The 25,821-nt window shown below is 44.0% G+C and overlaps 1 protein-coding gene across 2 annotated transcripts in view; it reads right to left on the bottom strand.

Moving 5' to 3' along the window:
- Positions 1-25,821, bottom strand: part of LTBP3 (latent transforming growth factor beta binding protein 3) — a 542,185-nt gene that overhangs the window by 282,212 nt on the left and 234,152 nt on the right. For both annotated transcript variants that reach the window (XM_069645022.1, XM_069645021.1), the window contains exon 11: positions 14,124-14,219. In XM_069645022.1, the coding sequence (XP_069501123.1) occupies positions 14,124-14,219 (96 nt within the window). The remainder of the gene's footprint in view (positions 1-14,123; positions 14,220-25,821) is intronic.

Raw genomic sequence — 25,821 nt, 5'->3', positions numbered from 1 at the left:
TTAGCAGATAGGAAATTAAATGTGGCTCTGAACACTGCTTTTTTGTATTTGTTCAGTGCTATACTTGGCAACAAAGAATGTTCAATTGACTTGGAACGATACCATCAATTTCCGTGGTATTTATATTCTCTTTTTACCTCCAGAAGGTCTCTGGTATACCATGTTTTAGAAGGCTTTTTAATAGCAATATTTCTCAAGGGTGCATCATTTGTGCAAATATTGCTCATAATTTGAGTGCCTTCTTGGAATAGAATATCACAGTCATTGAGCTGGGTGCACTTACTCAATGCTGTACTAAGTTCCGTCCCAGGTATAGTATCTAAGTCTTTTTTCTTTCGCACAAGTTTAGTACCAACAGAGACTTCAATAGGGTCTTCACATTGTCCTGCCTTGATACAAAACACCCTAAGATAATGGTCTGTCCAATGAATAGGTAATGTATCAACCATACTAATCCCTTTTCCTCTTGCTAGCACTAAATCAAGACAATGGCCCATTATGTGAGAGGGGTATGAGTTAATGTTGAAACCTCATGCTGAGCTAAGAGTTCATGTAGTTGTTTTAAATCTGAATTTGTAGGATCCTCTAACCAAATGTTAAGGTCCCCGATGCACAACATTTCCTTATATTTACTAACTATTGAAATAAGGAAATCGTCCAGGCCCTCCAGGAATAGGGCTGCTGACCCAGGGGGCCTGTAGATCAGAACAATTCGTACTGAATACTTTGGGGTTAAAGAAAAAGTCATAACACCAATCTCTGAGGAGTTATACCATTGTAATGATTTAAGGTAATGAAACTTTAGATGGGAGCGATAGATAATTGCTATCCCTCCACCTACTTTACTCAGCCTATTGATATATTGAATGGAATAGCCCTCTGGTATCAGGCTATGAACAGAGTGAGAAGTTTCAGTAAACCATGTCTCGGTCATAAATAGCACATCCAGTCAGTGAGACTCAATTAAAAGGCAGATCTCTGTTGCATGGGCAACGGCAGATCTAGTATTTAACCGCCCTACTGATATTGACATCTGGTCATTTAGATGTAGGGCTATAACAATCATTTGTCAGTTTAGGTTTTTCAATTCCCATGGCCCGAATTTGGATAGTGCGCGTAATGAGAAGGACCCCATATTACTGTTCGCATCAAGTAATTAATCCCTTGACTAGGTAATTCGTGACATGGCATATCATTTTATAAAAGATAAAAGATTAATGGTCTAAAAATGGCTAGATGCCGAAGTCAACACTTACCTATGGCGAAATGCCAAAATAAGAGAAGACGGAAGTTTTGGGCCGCATAACCCCGCCGACTGCCGCGACCCGGCCAAACAGGCTTTGCGTCAGTGGTTCCCACTGATGCAGGCCAATTATGGCCTTTGTCTTGTGAATAGTGCGTCAGAGGGCGCGCAAACAGTGAGGATAATGGGATATGAAGTCCCAAAGCCACGCGTCGGTCACCAACAGAGACAACAAAGCCTCTGCAGCCCGTAAACAAGATCAGTAATCAATAAAAAAATTAAAAGCGTATTAAACAGATGCTTGCTAGTATCACACTAAAAAGGTAAGGTTTCCATAAAACAGTGTGAGCGGCAATCAGCATACAAACACTATCACCAATGTCAAAATGTAATTTAAATTATATTGTCTAGCTTTCTTGATCAATTTCTGGCAATCCATAAATCTAGTAGGATTGCTAGCCTGCCCTTGCTCAGCATTTACTGAGAAAAGATGGAACCATAATGCTGATTACACAGAACGGGTGGAAGCAAATTCCAGTGCAGATTCCGCACTTTCCGCTTTGTGGGTGAAAATTTCACTTGCCTTTAGTACTGATATTCTTTGGGACTAGTCAATTTCCCCAGAAGAATGAGCAAAACAGGGAAAGGAAATAAAGCAGATGGCTTTAGTGACCTCCAAAATGTCAGGGCAGTGTTCAAAACAAGCCAGAAGAATGGGGTTCCATAGAAATCTTTGGAGGGAAAGGTGCAAACAAGAAAATCCTAAAAAGCGCTCTGTACTTTTCCCAATGAAGAGTATTTATCAGCATTCCCTATGCTTGATTTCAGAATCTAATGAACAGCTCTTGTTCCTGATTGGGAGCATTAATGATAGAGAGTGAAATCTACTTTTCCAAACCAACAGTATGTATCGGCCGTCCTATGCTTGATTTCAGAATCTTCAACTGTGTGGCCTCTCCAACCATCTTCTGTATATTGAACAACGAGTCCGAAACACGTGGCTCGGGTTTCTGTTGGTTTTCTTGTTCAGAGGAGAAATGCCTAGCATTTAGGTGCTGGACTGCCCAAGCAGGTGGGACCAGACTGATATGCAAATGGCTATTTCTCCTCTGTGAAAGGTACAATGATCTAAAACGTGTTTGCAGACCCTCCCGAGTGGGAACCTACCCAAACAACAGGTTATTTGGCCGTGTTCATTCTCGGGCTCCCAGACCTATGTATATATGTATATTGCATGAGTACACAGTTGGGAACATTTTTGTCAGCAATCTGCTTGTGTCTCTCTGTAGCAAGTGGGTCTCTTGTAAAATGACTATGTTGGGCTCAATCTTACGTAGCTCCCTGAATAGCATAATTATTTTCTGGGGGAGTTGAGCCCCCTTACTTTCAGTGAAAAATATCCTAACCATTACATCTGGCTTCCCCTTACCCCATTCCTCCCTGTTCCCTCTGCCCAATGGTTCCCATTTGTTTGCTTATTGATCAGTTAATGCATCTTGAATGTTTGTGCCCTGGTTCATGTTTGTGTTCATGTTTGTGTCTCGTTTACTACAAAGCAAGATTGTATCGCTAATCATGACACTAAACAACTAACTCCCATTCCCGCCAAACCCTGATTCGTCTTTTTAAACACATAGCATTGCTAGTGTGCCCTCCTTCTACTCCTTGCACTCGATCACCACCATTCCCTGTGTCCGTCCCCCTTTTCACAAATCCCCAACCCCTCCTAAACTTCCCAACTTTTGCATAATCGCTTCTTCTCGCTCATTCATGTAGTGGCCTAAAAACATCAACAAACCCATAATGAAACATGCAGGAATCGCAAACCACACAGTCTCTCATAACCTTCTGTACGAGTGGGTAACAACAGCATGTCCTCAGGCACAGTTCCCAGAGACAATCTCATTAGATGTGATCATATGCTCGTCTCTTTCCACCTTGGTGAATTTACGACTCCCAGAGAGACCATTGGGGTTGATTTCCACATGTTATTATACATGCACACAGTCCTCTTCTCCTTGGCATAGTGACCCTTTAACCCACCTCCCACACACTTCCAACGGTTTAATCTTTCTCTTTCAATGCTTACATGCCCTCCTCCAAGTGACCTTGTGGTAAATATTATGTGGGGAAGACTTCAAGAAAAATTAAAGAGAGGCTCACGGAGCACAAATCTAATATAAGAACATGCAATCAGAAATCTCCAGTCTTTAGACATTTTAAAGACAATAGACATAATATTTCCCAAATTAGATGGGTAGTCTTGGAAATCATGAAGCAGTTACCAAGGGGAGGCGACCTGGCAAAACGTCTTGCTCAGAGAGAGCTATATTGGATCCATAAACTTGACTCATTGGCCCCACTCGGGCTAAATGAAGATTTTTATATGGGTCCTTTTTTATGAATGACTCCTTTAAATTACTGTTTGGGAACAATACAGTACTGTTCATAACAAGACTTTGAAGACTTGTGATACAGGTTGTAATCTCCAAAATCTGCATATGCTACAAATTGTATTTGGTGCCATTAAATTGTGTCCTACCAGAATGTGAGCTCCTAATGAGACAGCTACAGTAGCTAAAATAACCTGTTACCATGTCTGTACATCTCCTATTTCTTTTCACGTTGTTATCTTGTGAGTTTACATCTCATGACTATGTTACGACATTTAACCAACCTGTCCTTTTAAACAGCCTGTCCTTTGATCATGTGACCATTTTTGAATCAAATTTCAGTGATTCATCTCAATTGTTAATTTAGCTTTTCTGGCCCTTTTTTTTTAACCCTTTACATATTTATTTTTTAAAGTCCTCCCACTCCCTAGCAGGCATTTATTAACCTTCAACTAGCGCTAGCTACAATAACCACATTTTCCACCTCATGCGCATCTTTGCACTTTACGTTTTCTCAAAACCTATCGTTTTTCATATTCAGACCCCCCCTTGGGAGCTAATAGTTTTGTGCATCGAGTTTATCCTATCAAATTGAACATCTAATTAAGGCTATGCGCATTCGCGCAATGACATCACGATGTTTACATCGTGACGTCATGCGTCTTCTGATGCACATATGCCTGACGTTAAGCTGCCATTTTATGGGTATTTAAGGACAGCCAACGCCAGTATTGACTAGCGAGTCCTGAAAGCAGATCACGATCTCCCCATTACACACCACAAGACTATTCAATTGTAAGTGTTCTGGGATTATTTGTGCTATTTTAGCCAGACGTCTTGGCTATATACTTAGTCCACATTTTGGTTAATTCTTAAGTATTTCGGAACTCGCCCACTTTGGGCAGGACGCTTGTTCCTACACTAAAGGTTTTAAAAAGATGAAGTAATATTTACTCAACTTACCATCTTCTTCTGACATAAGGTGGTAAATCATCACTTTTATTTTATTCTAATCTTCTGATAGCTAGATTCAGGATTTCTTTTCCTGATTACTTTTTTCCCCCCTTCTCCCACTTTTTCTTGTTAACTCGCTAGGGACTAAGACCACACTACTAGCACAGGAGACTGACAAATTCTCTCTTTGTGATGAACAGCCAACATTTTGGAACAATGGAATCCTTTCCATAGGTAATTTATTTATAACATAAAAATGTCAATGTACTGATCATTGTTGAACGTGAGGATATTTCTAAATGGTTACTATTGGTCACTACTGTATGATTTGCTTTAAGTTTAAACTCATGTCAACTGGAGATATTCGACAGTAGGATATATATGGATCCTCCATGAAAGTTTTTTTGCTATTGGAAATTATACAATTTTCTTTTGTGAACTATTGGGACTAATATGCAACTACTTCAATAGTATGTCTTCCAGATTACCTTAAGAACAATTATGCAATTTGCCCCTGAAGAAGTGAATTATTTCACAAAACGCGTTGGGCTTCTAATAAATCAATGGAAGACTATTACATAGTCTGGGTGCAACTACTCAGAAACAGCAATCTCCTCTCGAGCTATAATTCGTCCTAGGGACAACGAGAAGAAAGTGGTCTGAGTAGGTTGAAATCGCTTCAGTTTATTTATTAGATAAACTGGTGCCAGCCCAATCAAACATTTGTAGACCAAACACCCGATTTTAAATTTAATGCAGTCTTCCACCACTAAACAATGCAGCGATCGACAAAGACCAGACATGTGGGTGTTCTTGGCTACATCAAAGACCAGTCTTACACCCGCGTTTTGTGCTTTTTGGAGGCGGTAAATCTGTTTGCTGGCGCTCCAGCCAAAAGTCTGTTACAATAATCCAAATTGGAGTTGACTAGAGCCCGACCACCACAGCACGATCAGTGATGGGAACATAGGGTAGTGCTTGACGCAACAGACAGATGATATAAAAGACTGATTGGACTTTGGCTGAGACCTGGTCATTACATGCCAGGTCACTCTGCCAAATACAGCTGAGATTCTTTACTTTAGTGGCGTACTTGAGACTAGTTCCCAAAAACTGTGGTGGACGGGGGCATCTGTTTCCTACAAGCAAATGCTTTGGACCAAACCAAATCACCTCAGTTTTTATGGATTAAATTGTAACAAATCTTTTTCCATCCAAGTTCCTATTTCCTCCAGACACCTGCTAACCAAGGCAATAGCTTCCTCCACATCATCAAGCCTGATGTATAGCTGGGTGTCGTCAACATATGAATGCAATCTGAGATGATATTTTTCCAAGATATCCATAAGGGCACGAAGATAGATATTAAAAAGAAGTGGAGAAAGTGCCGATCCCTGTGGCACACCATAGCACTGGAGAATTTCTGAAAGAAAGCCTCCAACCTGAACACGTTGTTGATGACCAGTATGAAATGGTGTGAAGCATTTTAACAGACAGGAGTCCGCATTTACAATATTTTTCATACGGTCCAACAAAATGCCGAGGTCCACCGTATCAAACGCGGCAGACAGGTCGAGCATCACAAGCAGGGAGAGTTCACCTGCATCCTCAGCCTGTAACACCTCATTTCAGACCGCCATCAGTGCCATCTCCGTCCCATTTAAGGGACGGAAATCAGATTGCACGGGGTGGAGAACACGGTGATCTTCAAAATAGTCCTGTAATTGTTTAGTGACCACCTTTTCCAGGATTTTCGGCCAGGGGAGACCGGCAATTGGGCGGTAGTTATTATAATTCTCAGGATCCATACTAACTTTTTTCAGTAATGGAGAGACCATTGTTAATTTCAGGGCATTGGGGACTGACCCTTGAGTGGGTGAAAGGTTAACAAACTTAGTCATAAAAGGAGTGAGTTCCAAAGAAAGTCGTTTAGCGACTAGAGCAGGGATTGGGAAGAAAATCATTTGTAGATTTCAATTCAGACAAAAGGGCAGTAATATCATCCTCTGAAACTTGTTTGAAACTAAACTGAGTTGTCTCAGACATCATCTCCAGGCCACTAGAATTTTCATTAACTGGGCTAACAGACTCTAATTGGGAGGCTCTAGCTTTATCTGAATTTTAATGAAGCCTAATATTATTTTGAATGTTCAGGATTTTATCTCTGAGAAAATTATTAAGGCCATTACCATGAGTTACAGATGACGTTTTCGCTGGTGCGTATTTATCGGGGCTGACAAAGTCAGCAATTCTTTTAAATAGTTCTTGAGGACGGTTAATTGCTGATGTAATTTTAGCAGATAGGAAATTAAATGTGGCTCTGAACACTGCTTTTTTGTATTTGTTCAGTGCTATACTTGGCAACGAAGAATGTTCAATTGACTTGGAACGATACCATCAATTTCCGTGGTATTTATATTCTCTTTTTACCTCCAGAAGGTCTCTGGTATACCATGTTTTGGAACGCTTTTTAAAAGCAATATTTCTCAAGGGTGCATCATTTGTGCAAATATTGCTCATAATTTGAGTGCCTTCTTGGAATAGAATATCACAGTCATTGAGCTGGGTGCACTTACTCAATGCTGTACTAAGTTCCGTCCCAGGTATAGTATCTAAGTCTTTTTTCTTTCGCACAAGTTTAGTACCAACAGAGACTTCAATAGGGTCTTCACATTGTCCTGCCTTGATACAAAACACCCTAAGATAATGGTCTGTCCAATGAATAGGTAATGTATCAACCATACTAATCCCCTTTCCTTTTGCTAGCACTAAATCAAGACAGTGGCCCATTATGTGAGAGGGGTATGAGTTAATGTTGAAACATCATGCTGAGCTAAGAGTTCATGTAGTTGTTTTAAATCTAAATTTGTAGGATCCTCTAACCAAATGTTAAGGTCCCCGATGCACAACATTTCCTTATATTTACTAACTATTGAAATAAGGAAATCGTCCAGGCCCTCCAGGAATAGGGCTGCTGACCCAGGGGGCCTGTAGATCAGAACAATTCGTACTGAATACTTTGGGGTTAAAGAAAAAGTCATAACACCAATCTCTGAGGAGTTATACCATTGTAATGATTTAAGGTAATGAAACTTTAGATGGGAGCGATAGATAATTGCTATCCCTCCACCTACTTTACTCAGCCTATTGATATATTGAATGGAATAGCCCTCTGGTATCAGGCTATGAACAGAGTGAGAAGTTTCAGTAAACCATGTCTCGGTCATAAATAGCACATCCAGTCAGTGAGACTCAATTAAAAGGCAGATCTCTGTTGCATGGGCAACGGCAGATCTAGTATTTAACCGCCCTACTGATATTGACATCTGGTCATTAAGATGTAGGGCTATAACAATCATTTGTCAGTTTAGGTTTTTCAATTCCCATGGCCCGAATTTGGATAGTGCGCGTAATGAGAAGGACCCCATATTACTGTTCGCATCAAGAATGAATCCCTTGACTAGGTAATTCGTGACATGGCATATCATTTTATAAAAGATAAAAGATTAATGGTCTAAAAATGGCTAGATGCCAAAGTCAACACTTACCTATGGCGAAATGCCAAAATAAGAGAAGACGGAAGTTTTGGGCCGCATAACCCCGCCGACTGCCGCGACCCGGCCAAACAGGCTTTGCGTCAGTGGTTCCCACTGATGCAGGCCAATTATGGCCTTTGTCTTGTGAATAGTGCGTCAGAGGGCGCGCAAACAGTGAGGATAATGGGATATGAAGTCCCAAAGCCACGCGTCGGTCACCAACAGAGACAACAAAGCCTCTGCAGCCCGTAAACAAGATCAGTAATCAATAAAAAAATTAAAAAAGCGTATTAAACAGATGCTTGCTAGTATCACACTAAAAAGGTAAGGTTTCCATAAAACAGTGTGAGCGGCAATCAGCATACAAACACTATCACCAATGTCAAAATGTAATTTAAATTATATTGTCTAGCTTTCTTGATCAATTTCTGGCAATCCATAAATCTAGTAGGATTGCTAGCCTGCCCTTGCTCAGCATTTACTGAGAAAAGATGGAACCATAATGCTGATTACACAGAACGGGTGGAAGCAAATTCCAGTGCAGATTCCGCACTTTCCGCTTTGTGGGTGAAAATTTCACTTGCCTTTAGTACTGATATTCTTTGGGACTAGTCAATTTCCCCAGAAGAATGAGCAAAACAGGGAAAGGAAATAAAGCAGATGGCTTTAGTGACCTCCAAAATGTCAGGGCAGTGTTCAAAACAAGCCAGAAGAATGGGGTTCCATAGAAATCTTTGGAGGGAAAGGTGCAAACAAGAAAATCCTAAAAAGCGCTCTGTACTTTTCCCAATGAAGAGTATTTATCAGCATTCCCTATGCTTGATTTCAGAATCTAATGAACAGCTCTTGTTCCTGATTGGGAGCATTAATGATAGAGAGTGCAATCTACTTTTCCAAACCAACAGTATGTATCGGCCGTCCTATGCTTGATTTCAGAATCTTCAACTGTGTGGCCTCTCCAACCATCTTCTGTATATTGAACAACGAGTCCGAAACACGTGGCTCGGGTTTCTGTTGGTTTTCTTGTTCAGAGGAGAAATGCCTAGCATTTAGGTGCTGGACTGCCCAAGCAGGTGGGACCAGACTGATATGCAAATGGCTATTTCTCCTCTGTGAAAGGTACAATGATCTAAAACGTGTTTGCAGACCCTCCCGAGTGGGAACCTACCCAAACAACAGGTTATTTGGCCGTGTTCATTCTCGGGCTCCCAGACCTATGTATATATGTATATTGCATGAGTACACAGTTGGGAACCTTTTTGTCAGCAATCTGCTTGTGTCTCTCTGTAGCAAGTGGGTCTCTTGTAAAATGACTATGTTGGGCTCAATCTTATGTAGCTCCCTGAATAGCATAATTATTTTCTGGGGGAGTTGAGCCCCCTTACTTTCAGTGAAAAATATCCTAACCATTACATCTGGCTTCCCCTTACCCCATTCCTCCCTGTTCCCTCTGCCCAATGGTTCCCATTTGTTTGCTTATTGATCAGTTAATGCATCTTGAATGTTTGTGCCCTGGTTCATGTTTGTGTTCATGTTTGTGTCTCGTTTACTACAAAGCAAGATTGTATCGCTAATCATGACATTAAACAACTTACTCCCATTCCCGCCAAACCCTGATTCGTCTTTTTAAACACATAGCATTGCTAGTGTGCCCTCCTTCTACTCCTTGCACTCGATCACCACCATTCCCTGTGTCCGTCCCCCTTTTCACAAATCCCCAACCCCTCCTAAACTTCCCAACTTTTGCATAATCGCTTCTTCTCGCTCATTCATGTAGTGGCCTAAAAACATCAACAAATCCATAATGAAACATGCAGGAATCGCAAACCACACAGTCTCTCATAACCTTCTGTACGAGTGGGTAACAACAGCATGTCCTCAGGCACAGTTCCCAGAGACAATCTCATTAGATGTGATCATATGCTCGTCTCTTTCCACCTTGGTGAATTTACGACTCCCGGAGAGACCATTGGGGTTGATTTCCACATGTTATTATACATGCACACAGTCCTCTTCTCCTTGGCATAGTGACCCTTTAACCCACCTCCCACACACTTCCAACGGTTTAATCTTTCTCTTTCAGTGCTTACATGCCCTCCTGCAACAAGTGGACGGCCAACATTTTGTCTCCATGTTGGAATGGACACCCAAAGGAGAAAGTCCAATGATATATCCGCTACTGTTGTTGTAATAGCTCTGTGACTGCCATCATTTCACATCTGTAGCTCAGGATAGTCTTCACCAGATCATTATAAATTTGCACCCGGCAAACCTAGAACGAGATTGAGCGCTTATTCTTCGCTGCTTGCAGTCTTTTTTTACTGGACCTGGTAGCTATGTGTCTTCGCCATAATATCTCTTGGTCTTGTCCACAGCTCTTCCCTTAGAGGGGCCCACCCTGGGGGCTCTATTGATCTGACCCTGTGTATCTAATGGGTCTCTATCCACTGCTACGAACAAGGGTGCCATACATGCCTTTATGTCTCAATTCTATGCATCCTCTTTTAGGGCCGTGATGCATATTTTCTCCCTCTGAGCCCTGTTTTCTAAATCCTCGCATTCTCCTTGGAGAGATCTCACTTTTGTTTCTAGGTCACAAATGGCCACCTGGTACGATTTGTCAATGTCCCCAGTGCATCGATCTTCTTTGCGTCCTCCTGTAAAGCTGATGTTAGATCGATTCCTAAGGCGGACAACTCTCCTTTCATGAATTCCTTTAGGTTCTTTCTCAGGTCAAGCACCAATGCTTCAAACTATTCTGTGAGTGCAGGCATTCCTCCTTTTAACACTTCCTTGCGTTGCAGTGGATTCCAGCCGCCCTTATCCCTCCTGCAGCTGATCTCAACCCTGCTGGTCATGATGGGATTTAGAGCACTCTAGGAGCACTCTTTTGACAGTCGGTTTACCATGCTTTCTAGCAGGCCTGAGATTCTTGTGACACTCAGATCTCTTATTGTCAACCATACATCACCACTCTTCACTGTAGCCACCTGTCCTTGGATTCATGAACTGCCACGCTGTTCATGGCGAGTGGACCATATGCGCACTGAAGAGCCGGCAACCAAGGCCTGCAGTCTTCAAAGCGTTCCAGTTCATTCAGGCAGGCCTGTTCACTCCGCTGCTGCAGGTCGTGATCGCCCCATGTCACAGGCCATCTATCTTGCCCGAATTGCTGTTTCCACCTCCTTAGCGTCTGAAGCCTCTAGCCCCCTGTGCCCCATGAAGCCTGACTTAGTTATTCCGTTCTGCAGATTTCATTCAAATGTTCCCTGGGACGATCCCCAAGCTCTACCCATCTGTGGAAGCACCACGATGTGGGCCCTCTGCACATGGCATCCCGGGCTTCAGGGATTGGTTAGCAGCACTTTGGGACAAAGATCCCGCCCAGTCACCATCTTGGCCACACCCCTCTTGGAGAACTTGTTATTGAACTTTGGAGTTTTGTTACTACAGACTTTGAGGATTTTGTATTTGGCTTTTTGAACACTGGACATGGTTACGAAGACACCCATTGGCACAAGAGGAGAGACACCTATTCTTTTGAGTTCCTAATTAGGAAACCTCTTGCCCAATTCCTCATGATAGATATAGACAATTTGGGACCATTTTCCAGCACATCATTTTGGCCATTATTATCCTGACACTCTTAGGTTTGAATAGCATGCGGACACGTTATATACATTTTCACATAAACACTTTGAAACATATTTTTTGTCCATCTCTACTTCCTGAGAACACAAGTGCCGAGACCATAGGGTATCCCTGCACAGTGTGTCAGCCAGCCTTACTCCAGTGCTATACATACTTGCCTGGGATACAGTTTATCAATAAATTGCTGTGTATCCAAGCATGTTTCTGATGCAAAAGATATCTGTCTGGGTACTGAGTATGTGTGTGTGCGTATGTATCTATATGTGTGTGGGTTTATGTGTGTGGAGGGGTGTTGTAGGTGTAGTTACCTGTATGGGACTTGTGTGCATGTGTATCAGATTCTAATGGTGATCAACCCATCCTGTGGTGCATATTTATATATTTCTGTATGACTCAGATATGCAAGTCTTAGTCTGCCTCTGTTTAATTGTACAATATTTATTGCAGCAGGGTATGTTTGCTTAATTCTTGTGGGTTCCAGTCTACCTCCTGGAAGAAATATTTGTGTATGAGACTGTAGGTCTATATAATGAGGACCTATAGGTCGCTAATTGTCTTTGGTGTAATAGATACCTGTCTCTTGGCTTTTCATGTAAGGGGCAGATAACTGTCTGGAACGTGTTTGCGTGATGAGTTATTTATTTATTCATATACAGGAGGAACAATGCTCTTTTGATCACAAAAGAATGTACAATAGATAAGAAATTAGATTTAACAGGAAGCTGCAAGCTTCCTACAAGGGGGTGAGTTTGAGGGACATTTTGACCAGGTTGTGGAGGGGAGTAAATGGAACAGTCAATGAGGACACTGCATAAGTGCACATACATTAATTAAGGACAACCAACATTGGAAATGTTTAAGTGCAGATAGGCAGTAGAGCCAGCTGTGCTCAGGTTCTGACCACGATGGGTGAAGTGCCAGAGTAGAGGCAGAGGAAATTAGGGACAGAGGTAGGTTAGAGGTGAGGGACAAATGTTAGCTAGCAGGCAGATGAGAGGTAGGTTAAGAGGGTAACTCAAAGGCCAGGAGGTAGGCTTTTAGTTTGGTTTTGAACAAATCTGTGTGGACTGTTTCTTGGATGTCTGGTGGAAGAGAATTCGATGCAAGTGCAGAGGTGAGAGTAAGGACAGAAAGGGCGAATAGCCACAAGGGTAGTCGAGGAGGCAGAGCAGAGATTACGAGAAGACTTGTAGAGTTTGATAGAGGAGGATAGATACAGTGGTACCTTACTATGGATACATTTGTGAAGCAGGAGAAGTAATTTAAATATGGACCTCTTTTGCATCGTCAGCCATCCAGCCCGGTGATGGTACGAGGAAGTAGGTGTGTAGTGAGGGAGGTCAAGAGAGCTCTGGTAGCAAAGTTAATGATCTTGTCGAGAGGACAGAAAGCATAGTTGGGGAGACCACAGAGGATGCTGGCACAGTAGTGCAGTTTAGAGAAGACAAGAGTGGTTAAGAGATGCTTGGCAGTGTTGAGAGGAAGGAGGTGCCTGATGTTCCTAATATTTAGGAGGTTGAGACGAGCTGCTGTTCCAGTTTTGGAGGTGTGAGAAGGGTCAAAGATGACACTGAGGTTTCTAGCTGAAAAAGACTAGGGGAGAGTGGCAGGTGTGAACTGGATAGGCAGAGGAAGAAATCAGAGAGCTTTTGGCATTGAAGAAGAGTACCTCTGTTTTGGTAGAGTTTAACATCAGACAGTGCAAAGCCATCCAATTTTGATAGAGAAATCAGAGGAGAGTTCAGGAAAAGAGAAGATGATTTGGGTGCTGTACGCAAAGAGTTGGTAAGAGAACCCAAAGGAGGAGATTAGCGCCCCAAGAGCAGAAGTGTAGACTGTAAAGAGGAGAGGACCCAAGACAGAGCCTTGTGGAATACCAACAGTTAGAGGAGCGAGTGAAAAGGTGTTGTTGCTCCAGGAGACAGAGAATTGGCTAGGTGCAAGGTAGGATTCAATCCAGGTAAATCCTCGATTGCGAATCCCAAGAACAAAGAGAATTAAGGAGATCAGTGTGATCACCAGTGTCAAAGGCAGCAGACAAGTCAAATTAGGATAGATGATAGGTGGGGTGCCTAGCAGAGTTATGGTGGGTCATTACTGTTCTTGAGGTATGTATGTCCGTCTAGGTATTGTCTACTGTTGGTTATGATTCCTGGTGCAGATCAGCTTTGGTTGGGGGTGGGTCCCTGCCAGCTACCATCCTTGCATCTAGGAGCAATTTTGGTGTCCGTGCTATGTGATATTCTGACACCTAGAAGCAATTGAGTTTGCAGTGCGGCGTTGTATAAATTCTCAAAAGCAAAATCACCCCACCCCCCTGTTGAACAAGACGGTGCTTATACAAACCTGTTACTTTTGTAGGCTCTATATCCACTGCGCTGCGTGTGTATTGATCTGGCAGGACCTCCTGAACGGGCTCCGTTGTTGGCCTCAGCACCAACTCTGCAACAAGAGTAGACACAATATTACCACGCGCTGACATCCTTGCATGAGGACATACTACAAACATCAGGGGGACATGGACTGCTGGCCAATGTCAGGATTAAGCTATGCCCAGTATACACTTTCTGCCCACAGGGTAGTGTATAATCTGGCATTTCGCCTCACAGTGCTTTAGAACATGAGATTGCATGATGGGACTAAATGTCCCCTTTGGTTAAAGAGAGGCTCAGAATGTATATTTCAGATATTATAACCTATTTATGATTTACAGTGCATATAAAGTCCCAAATTGATCTAATGAGCAAGGAGAAGCATTTTCCAAACTTACTTAGTGTATACATTTTGTAGCATATGGTATTTTACAATTTATGATAGCTAACTCTTTATATGGGTTTTGATGATTTATAACAATTTACACATTAGGAGGTGGAGTAAAGTAATTAAGGGGTGCCTGGAGTGGTTAAAGTATGAGGGTGTAATGGTACAAAATCACAATGTGCTGCTGATTACACATGCATATGTTTTTAGAGGAGCAGTGTAAATTAGCAGTGGAATGGGAAGTAGTTTAGGAGTTATCCAAGTTCTGTCATAGTTTTGTGAAGGTCGCAGAATTTCTTTCAAGGAGATTGCCTTACAAGAAAGGTCTCAGAGGTCTCAGCAGTTCATCATACATAAACACTGCTGAAAGCCTCCTGAATGGAGGGGACCATTGCATAATCAGGTGATTGATTTGACAGGGCTACCCGACACCAAGATTGTGTACCCATCTTTTATTGACTCAGCCCACAGATGCCCTAAAATAAAATTCTGTCTTAACACCTTGGCACAGTAGAATAATATGTTTACTTAGTCATTGCTAGTCACCGGGGATCTCACTCTCATCTTTGGATCCAGACCCTGGGGGTAGAACAGTGTGGGAGGATCACCTGGGTTGGGGATATTTGGGAGTGGGGGTGAGGCAACTGATGGGGAGATGCGGTATTCCACTTTCCCATGCCCATACCCCATCCTATTTTATAGGATTCTCCAACGTCCCAAATGCCCCCCCTTTCTACACAAACACTCGGCCAAGGAAGAGGGTGACTGAGAGTAAAGAAGCTAACACTTACATATCTCATTGGACATGTCCCGTTAATCAGGTCAGGCAAAGTCAGGCACTGACTTTGCCTGACCTGATAAAAGGCGGAACATAGCGATACACTCTGAGCAAAAGGAGACACAAGAAGCCGATCTTCCGGGATGAAGGCGAACCCACTGGAGCAGGACGACCGATCGAGGGACCAGAGCAAAGGGTAGGGAAACCCCAAAGTTCCCTGCAGGAGTCATTGCCTCAGAGAAACCGTGAAGGAGACACAGAGAACGCCAAATCCCAGACAAGAAAAAGAAGAAGCCTGCATTGTGTGTCAAGAACTAAACTTCTAAAACAAGGAGGTAGAGCTAATGCTTACAATTGGGCTAGGGTATCAAAAGGGGCAGGCCAAAGATACAAACACTGAGTATACCCTTTTGCAATTTTGGTTAAACATAAATCATGCCACAACTAAAAATAATTGAAAACATTTATTAAATCATTTCATACAAAATTCATCATCAAAATTGTCTGTTGCTTCGGCAAACATTGCAAAAGCAAAAGGTGAATTAGAAACCATTTCAATCATTCCTCTCCCGCACACACTTCACAACCATGGCATTCATACACATACCAGAAATAACAGTGAACAAAATCTGCAGTAATATGGCTGATTGCTGAATCTATTTTACAAATGGTCTTGAAACCCAAGATCCTTTGTCACTCTTAAATTCAAGGATAAAACTTGGATGTCTCTACTGAGTGTATACTGTAGTGTGCACCAAGACACTGATGCTAGAAGTGAGTTAATGTCAACAATGGTTTCCTTTACGGCGCAGATACAGGTGGAGAATTATCTGTGCTTGATATCGTCGACTCGGTTTTGGCTGAAGTGGTCCACCAGCTAGTAGTGGAACCAGCCTCATCAGGACAAAATGCAGTGGTGGGGCAGGGAAAACCTCTGGGCACTGTATCATGGATCCTTTATGGATGTGTCCATGGTAGGTACCGAAAGATGTACCGGTGCTCAGTCCGACACTGCTCCGTCTGCTTAGCCCTGGTCCCACAGCAGATGGAACAGCGTCAGACTGAGAAACAAGCCTGTCCCTCGCCAACGCTGAGCAGGGACGCTCCAAAAATGGGTTGGAATTCTACTCATCCTCAGTTCAGAGAGTGGTGATGCGAACAACAACCGAGCTGCGGGAACGTGTGCCTTTTCTAATTTGAATACATCTTTCAGTACCTACCGTGGACCCATTCATAGAGGATCCATGATACAGTGCCCAGAGGTTCTCCCTGCTCCACCACTGCAGGTTCGATCCCCGGGTCCGCGCTTAGAAACCTCTGGGTATTAAGCATGTTATAATTAAGCAATTATAATTATAATTGAGCTACTAATGTGCAAAATCAGCTTGCAACCCTTATGAAGCCCAAACTAAATTACAGCAGCCACCATCCTACTCCCTAAAACCAATATATGTTGATAAAGTCATCCTACGGTCAAAATGCAGGTGATGAGGTTAAAAAGCACCCCCACCCTAGCACCATTATGGGCTAATGGGGAGCAGGTGCAAGTTGATCTAGGTCACCTGGCCTAAGTCCTGCCCACCTGGTGCCTTCCTGCTTGTCGCTCTTTTTCAACACTTAGCAAGCCCCACCTACCTCGTGCCTTCCTGCTTGCCACTCCTTTTCATCACTTAGCAAGCCCCGCCCACCTTGTGCCTTCCTGCTTGCCGCTCTTTTCACCACTTAGCAAGCCCCACTCACCTGGTGCCTTCCTGCTTGCCGCTCTGTTTCCCTACTTAAGGATCCCTCCAGCCTCTTTTCCTTTGCAGGTGGGGAGCAGGTGCAAGTGGATCTAGGTCACCTGGCCTAAGCCCTGCCCACCTGGTGCCTTCCTGCCTGCTGCTCTTTTTCACTACTTAGCAAGCCCCACCCACCTGGTGCCTTCCTGCTTGCCACTCTTTTTCACCACTTAGCAAGCCCCGCCCTTCTGGTGACTTCCTGCTTGCCACTCTTTTTCACCACTTAGCAAGCCCCACCTACCTGGTGCCTTCCTGCTTGCCGCTCTGTTTCCCTACTTAAGGATCTCTCCAGCCTCTTTTCTTTTGCACATGGGGAGCAGGTGCAAGTGGATCTAGGTCACCTGGCCTAAGCCCAGCCCACCTGGTGCCATCCTGCCTGCCACTCTTTTTCACCACTTAGCAAGCCCCGTCCACCAGGTGCCTTCCTGCTTGCCGCTCTTTTTCACTACTTATCAAGCCCTGCCCACCTGGTGCCTTCCTGCTTGCTGCTCTTTTTCACCACTTAGCAAGCCCCGCCCACCTAGTGCCTTCCTGCTTGCCGCTCTTTTTCACCATTTAGCAAGCCCCGCCCACATGGTACCTTCCTGCTTGCCGCTCTGTTTCCCTACTTAAGGAGCCCTCCAGCCTCTTTTCCTTTGCAGATGAGGAGCAGGTGCAAGTGGATCTAGGTCACCTGCCCTAAGCCCTGCCCACCTGGTGCCATCCTGCCTGCCACTCTTTTTCACCACTTAGCAAGCCCCGCCCACCAGGTGCCTTCCTGCTTGCTGCTCTTTTTCACCACTTAGCAAGCCCCGCCCACCTAGTGCCTTCCTGCTTGCCGCTCTTTTTCACCACTTAGCAAGCCCCGCCCACATGGTACCTTCCTGCTTGCCGCTCTGTTTGCCTACTTAAGGATCCCTCCAGCCTCTTTTCCTTTGCACATGGGGAGCAGGTGCAAGTGGATCTAGGTCACCTGGCCTAAACCCTGCCCACCTGGTGCCTTCCTGCCTGCTGCTTTTTTCACCACTTAGCAAGCCCCGCCCACCTGGTGCCTTCCTGCCTGACGCTCTTTTTCACCACTTAGCAAGGCCCACCCACCTGGTGCCATCCTGCGTGCTGCTCTGTTTCCCTGCTTAAGGAGCCCTCCAACCTCTTTTCCTTTGCAGATGGGGAGCAGGTGCAAGTGGATCTAGGTCACCCCGTCTAAGCCCTGCCCACCTGGTGCCTTCATGTCTGCCGCTCTTTTTCACCACTTAGCAAGCCACGCCCACCTGGTGCCTTCCTGCTTGCCGCTCTTTTTCACCACTTAGCAGGCCCCACCCACCTGGTGCCAACCTGCTTGCTGCTCTGTTTCCCTGCTTAAGCAGCCCTCCAGACTCTTTTCCTTTGCAGATGGGGAGCAGGTGCAAGTGGATCTAGGTCGCCTGGCCTAATCCCTGCCCACCTGGTGCCTTCCTGCCTGCCGCTCTTTTTCACCACTTAGCAAGCCCCACCCACCTGGTTCCTTCCTGCTTGCCGCTCTTTTTCACCACTTAGCAAGCCCCACCCACCCGGTGCCTTCCTGCTTGCCGCTCTGTTTCCCTACTTAAGGAGCCCTCCAGCCTCTTTTCCTTTGCAGATGGGGAGCAGGTGCAAGTGGATCTAGGTCACCTGGCCTAAGCCCTGCCTACCTGGTGCCTTCCTGTCTGCCGCTCTTTTTCACCACTTAGCAAGCCGCGCCCACCTGTGCCTTCCTGCTTGCCACTCTTTTTCCCCACTTAGCAGGCCCCACCCACCTGGTGCCTTCCTGCTTTCCGCTCTGTTTCCCTACTTAAGGAGCCCTCCAGCCTCTTTTCCTTTGCAGATGGGGAGCAGGCCAGCTGTAAGTCTGTCTTTTATGCTAAGGTCTCAGCACAAGTTACATATTTCTTGCCATTTACTAGTTGGGGAGCATTATGGTGGCTCCAACAGCTGGGAAATGCAAGGCTTATGTTCGGTTTAAGTGCCTTAAAGATATGAGAGCTAAGTCTGCTAAGAGATTTTAGTAGTCTTCCTCCACCAGTATTGCCAGGTGGGTCTCATTAGTAGAAATCCCCCCGTGTGCGGGCACGTAATCACTCCTGGAGACCAACTGTGGCCCATGCCTCACAAGCAGCAATGAACCAGGCAGAGTTGGCAGTAGTCAGTGTCCGCTGAGGCTGTGCGCTGGGAGTTCCCTCTCTCCATGAGCCCTGAGGCTCACCAGAAATAGAGCTCAGCGTGGACCATGGTCAATGCAGGTTAGGGCTGCTATTCTATATTGATCCCTTCGGATACTGATCTGCAGCACACCTTTCTCCTTCCCAGGAGTGTAACATGGCAAGACAACTGGGGTTGGGAGTGATGATTCCAGCTACCGGAGCAGCTATGCTCCCCTGCAAGCAGGTAGTTGTTGCTCTCACTTTTCCCAAGCCTCCAGTGCCCTCTTCAATCACTTGTCAGAGACAGAGATTCAGCATATTAAACTGCTCTTAGGTCCCACAATGTGCTGTTATTCACGGAGGAGCTGCCATATTTATTTGGCTCGTTAGTGCCTCCGCCAAATGCATCACATCTTTATTTTGAGTATTTACTTGCATAGTTGACATGACAAAGTAAATTGTTACTAGTAGTAAAACAGAACATGAGGTGACTGCAAGGTATTAGCTAGCTAGCGCATATCCTCGCTCGCACCCGAATCTGGCCCGATGTAATTAGATAAAATACCCAGAGCAACATTTTAGAGTACTTATCCTGATGAGAGCAGCAAGTAAACAGTAACAGGTCAGACAAGGAAGTGAGGTCACATATACTCTAAATTGGCCTAGATGTTTGTAGTGTTAAGAAAGTTCCAATTTGTAAAATGTGTGGCAAACTACATTCGAAGACTAAGTTTGCTAGGAAATGTAGTCCCTGTTAAGAGATTTCAGTTGCGGCAGAGTGTTTTTAGTAAAGAAAGTAAAGCATAATACTTGCCAGCATGTCTTATACCATTCACATCTCCCTTATACTAGCAAATATGAAGAATCTATGATGAAATGCTTCTCAAAATTTCAATGCCCAAACTAAAAATCAATAAACTGTCATGGGATGTGTGTAGGCTACATACTAAAATGAAGACCAGTTAAGTGTTTGCAAAGTGTAAAAGACATGTTTACATTATTATGCTGCAAAGGACACACCTCGGCACCAGCAGCATACCTGGGAGGATTACGGCATTCCTTTCCAGCTATGCAACATATGTGAGAGGGATTTGCACTGTCATCAATGTCTCCCTCCCAATTACAAATTAATATGCGTTCTATTCTAAAATCGAGGTTCACCAGGAGAGGTACTTTGTTACCAAGGCACTTTACATGAAATCAGCATTATCCTGGTAAACTTGTATGCTCCCATTAATAAAGACCCACAATGTGTTAACCGTATAGTGATACACTTTTAGGATTATTTAGCTAGTGTGTTGATTTAGGATGGAGACCTAAACTTGATACTCAGCAAAGTACATAATATAGCCACTGCCAAACATCACACTCTTAAGCATTACTCTGGGCTTATTGCCGTGTAGTGAGCAGCTGCCCCAATGTTGAAGAATATTTGTACTACTCATCACAGTTGTAGACAGATGTAAATGTCACACAGGTGGGCCCAACTACAGGAATTTACCACTTCATTATATACCTGTTTTTGACAGCCCTGGGCTGGTAGGTAAAACTTTGTGGCACACAGTTCGTGTGGCAAAGGACACCTTTCGTTAGGTAATTTAAACAAAATGGATAACATTAATATCCTCACTTTCTCTGATGAATATTATCAGAGACTGATGGGTCTGCCATCTATAGTGGCATCTGACTCTACTGGCACGACACCCGCAGCCAACAGTAATGATCTAGATCTCCTACTGCAAAAAAAGAACAAATGATTAAAACTTGATTAAAACTTCACGGACAAATGATGCTAGCCTATTTAAAAGCAGGCATCATACCGGAAGATCTCCAGGTTAAAAATGTCCCGCAAGTTTTTATTGATAATCCTAAATTTAAAGGACAATTTAGTGCAGTCGGGAATAAATGTTCAAGGGATTACCTCATCCTGATTATTGATACTTCAGTGGAAGAGGCTTCCAAACAAAAAGAAGAAATTGAAGCTTCGGAAAACAAAATGAAAGGTGACAATCTAATTAAAGACATCAAAGAAAAACTCAAAAATTGAAGAAGAAATACAAAAGTTCAAAAAATTCACTTTAGATTTAAAAAAAATGGAAATATAAAAAAGACACCGAAAATTACAACGAAACAATCACCTATCCGTATTTAGTGGAATCTTTCTATGACGACCAAAACAAACTGGCCCAAAATAGAAATAGAAACACTGGTCGTCAAAGAAACAAATATGTCTGTTTTTCCAAAACCTGAATCCAAGAGTCAAGGGTAGATACCTGAGTAGATTCTGGAAGAACTGATGGTAAAACAGACGGGTGATAACCTTGACTGCAATAGAAAGGGCTGATCTTGAGAGCTGAATGATCTGAGTTATTGTAGGAGAATTCGGCTAAAGGTATAAGGAGAGACCAATCGTCTTGAACCTTGGTGGCAAAACAACGGAGATATTGTTCCAGGGTTTGATTTACTCGTTCCGTTGCCCCATTGGTTTGTGGATGATAGCCTGAAGAAAGGGCACGTTGGATTCCTAGAACACGACAGAGAGGTTTCCAGAATTGTGAAATATACTGAGGTCCCCGATCCGAAATAATCTTGGAAGGAAAGCCATGAAGACGAAAAATATGTTCCAGGAAAATTCCAGCAAGTTCTGAGGAAGATGGTAGTTTATACAATGGTGTAAAATGAGCTAGATGAGTGAACAAGTCAATGGTTACCATGATGGTTGTATATCATCGGGAAGGTGGTAATTCAACAATGAAGTCAGTGGCAATAACTTCCCAGGGTCTGGTTGGCAACGTAGGTTGTAGAAGCAGACCCGCCGGCCTCTAATTATCGTATTTGTTCTGACTACAAATAGCACAGATCTTGATGTATTGAACTACACTGGACTTCATCCCTGGCCACCAGAACTGTCTTTGTATAAGACGGAAGGTGTTGGTTACTCCTCGATGGCCGGAGTGAAGAGTATCATGGCATAGATTCATTACCTTCTGTTGAAGTTCTTTTGTCGGAATGACCACTGAATTGTTCTGGAATAAATATCTTTCCTCGATTGTTAGACGCCAGGGATTTTTCTTCGATATGTCCTTCCAGAGTTCAGATAATTGAGTCTGTACTCTGATTTCTTCCAGGAGATCGATCGCTTGAGCTACAAAGATTGTGGTGGAAACATTTTAAGATAGATCTTATCCTCCAAGGGAACGTAGTCGGGACGCCGAGAAAGGGCATCGGCAATCAAGTTTTGTGATCCAGGAACATGTGAAATTTGAAATTGATATTGAGCAAAGAAGTAGGCCCATCGAGCTTGTCTACTGTTCCTGCACTCCATGGATTGTAGGACCTGAAGATTTCGATGATCAGTACGGACTTGAACTGGATATTTAGCACCCAGGAGTAGATGTCTCCATTCAGTGAAGGCATGACGAATAGCCAATAACTCCTTCTCCAGAACTGAGTAGTGAGTCTCACTGGTGGTCAGGGTCTGTGAGAGATAAGCAATGGGATGTTCCAGCTTATCATCGGATTCTTGTTTTAAAACTGCTCCTATGGCGTAATTGGAGGCATCAGTTTCCACTAGAAAAGGACGATTTATGTCAGGTTGGGCCAGGATGGGGGCCTGAGTGAATTCTTCTTTCAAGCGTTGGAATGCCTTGTGTTGTGGTATAGACCAGTTAAATGGAACGTCTTTCTTCAGGAGATTAACAATGGGTTGAACAACCTCGGAAAAGGTGGGAATGAATTTCCGGTAGAAGTTGGCAAGCCCCAGGAAGGATTGTATTTGCTTAACAGATGTTGGGGCGGGCCAAGCCAGTATGGCCTTCACCTTTGAAGGGTCCATACTAATTCCTTCTGAACTAAGGACACATCCCAGATAGTGAACTGATGTAACATGAAACAAACATTTTTCTGGTTTGGCTAAGAGTTGATTTTCACGGAGACGTTGAAGTACTGCTTTTACATGTTCTTCATGTTTCAGGGAGTCCTTGGAGAAGATCAATATGTCATCCAAGTAGACGATAACATTGAGAAATAACATGTCAGAGAACACCCTATCCATAAAACGCTGGAAGACTGCGGGAGCATTAGTCAGACCAAAGGGCATGACTAGGTATTCAAAGTGACCAAAGGGTGTTCTAAAGGCTGTTTTCCATTTGTCTCCTTCCCGGATACGGATCAAATGGTAAGCACCTCGGAGATCCAGTTTCGTGAATATCACTGCACCTCTCACAGCTTCAAGGATATCCGAGATCAGGGGTAGTGGGTATCTGTCTTTCAGGGTGTATTGATTTAGGCCCCGATAGTCCAAGCAAGGTCTAAGCTCTTTGGTATCCTTTTTTGGAACGAAGAACAATGAAGCACCAGCTGGTGATTTTGAAGGTCTTATGGTGCCGTTCTCAAGATTAGTGTCTAGGTATTCCCAGAGGGCTCTCTTTTCGGGTTCTGAAAGGATAAACATCCTGCCAAAGGGAATCACTGCTGAGGGTTCAGTATCTATGGCACAGTCTTCGGGTCTATGTGGAGGTAAGGCTTGAACAATGGCAGTAGAGAATACATCAGCATACCCTTGATAGATCTCTGGAACGTGTACAATATTGGAAACCATGAGTGGTGTCTCTGGACACCTTGGTAGACTTATAGGAGCTGTGACTGAGGTATCCAGGTTTAAACAATGGTTCATACAGAACTCCGAGCCCAGGAATAAGGATCCGGCCGTCCAGTTAATATATGGATTGTGCCTTTGTAACCAGGGCATGCCCAGAACCAAGGGGTGACGGGCTGATTTTATAATGTCAAACACAATTCTTTCTTGATGATGATTTATGGAAAGATGGATCTCCCTTGTTTGCAGACTTAATGTCCTGAGGAAAGAGGTCTTCCGTCAATTGCTTACACTGGCTCTGAAAAACGTCTTGCTTCATATGGAATGTTATGACTTCTGACCCAATCTTGATCAATGAAGACTCCCATTGCTCCGCAATCCACCAAAGCCAGTATGGGGTAGACCTTGTCCTTGGATGGTGATAAAAAGGCCTGTAATATCACCAATTTGTTTTGTCCAGGAGAGTTCAAGGATGGAATTGATGTGGAGCAAACATCGCTCTCCCGAAACCTTGCTCCATTTAGGATCGGGAGCTGGCGTTTCCCGAGCGTCGGGGAGGAGCCAGAGGACACTCTTTAACTAGATGTTTATCTGAGGCACAATACATGCATAATCCTGTATGTATCCTTCTTAACCTTTCCTGCGGGGAAATTGGTCCACGAAAGGCTCCAAGTTGCATGGGTTCAGAATCAGTGCTCGGATTCTTGGCAGATTCTGTCCTTGTAGTATTCTCTGGGGAGTTTCTTTGAATTGAGACCTTATTCTTTTTCTTTTCAGCCTTCCTTTCTTGGATTCTGAAGTCTATTTGCATAGACAAGTCCAGGAGGGCCTGGAATGAACTAGGACGTGCCACCCTGGCTAACTCGTCCTTGATCTCTTCATTTAGACCTCTGCAAAACAAGGTAAAACTGGCTTCCAGGGGCCAGTCCGCCTCTTTGGCTAGCTGTTTGAATCTGGTAGCATAGGTCAACATGTCTTGGGATCCTTGTTGGAAGTCAAGCAACTTCTCTTGAGCACCGTGAACCAGCTCTGGTCGTTCGAACATGGCCTTGAGTTCCGCGATGAACCCTTCATAATCATTCAGGAGAGCATCCCCTGAATTGAGTAAAGGAGTGGCCCATGTAAGGGCATTACCGGAAAGATGCCATATTATGAAGCCCACCTTAGCCCTAGGAGTTGAGAAATAGTAGGGCTTGAAGGTAAAATGTATCAAACAAGAATCCAGGAATCCACGTAAGGTCTTTGTTGAACCATCGTATTTATCAACCACTCCTCCAAATAATACGCTGTCCTTGTTCGCGGAGTCACGTGGCAAGACAAGCTTTCTTAGCTCTGCATTCTCGGCTTTTAAATTCTGCATCTCTGTGGAAAGTTCTTGCATTCCGCGCATCAGGTCCTGAATAGCATTCTCCATGGTAGAATCCGTATTGATCGTTTGGCGTCTCAAACTGTCGTAAATCTCCCCCGTCTCACCTGTGATCGGGATCTCCCTTGTTTGGCTGCAGGAGTCTTCCTGTGGATGGTTCGGGTCTTGAATAGGCTTGCCCGAGCCTCGTCAGGTTGTAGGATGCGTTCAGAGTTCCGGGAAGTTCGTGGTTCCAGGGTATCCAGGATAGCGATGAACGAGTAAGTAGGGGGGAAATCCAGGAACAGGATAATAGGCAAGGAAGGAAGTAAGAGGATAAAAGGAAACCAATGTAGACAGTAAACACATGTCGTGTCACTACCGAAGATAGCGTTGAGACGCGCGGACCCGCAGGGGCGTGACCAATTTATAGTACGTGCAACGACGTGAAAGCTAGTGCGTAGCACGGAGCTTGGTACGACCATGTTGGGAGGAACAGGGAGTACAAGCCCTTCGTGGCAATGACCATGAGGTCCAGAAGGGGCAATTTCGCCGGGTCATGACACTCCCCCATTGACAGAATCTAAAATTAAAGTCCTGAAAAATGGTCTGAGTTTTGTCCCAGTCACCAAAGCCAAAGATTTTGAC

The sequence above is a fragment of the Ambystoma mexicanum genome, chromosome 2p (assembly GCF_040938575.1).
Source record: "Ambystoma mexicanum isolate Mex_15411 chromosome 2p, UKY_AmexF1_1, whole genome shotgun sequence".
Lineage (NCBI taxonomy): Eukaryota > Metazoa > Chordata > Amphibia > Caudata > Ambystomatidae > Ambystoma > Ambystoma mexicanum.
This window is presented reverse-complemented; position numbering and strand designations above follow the sequence as displayed.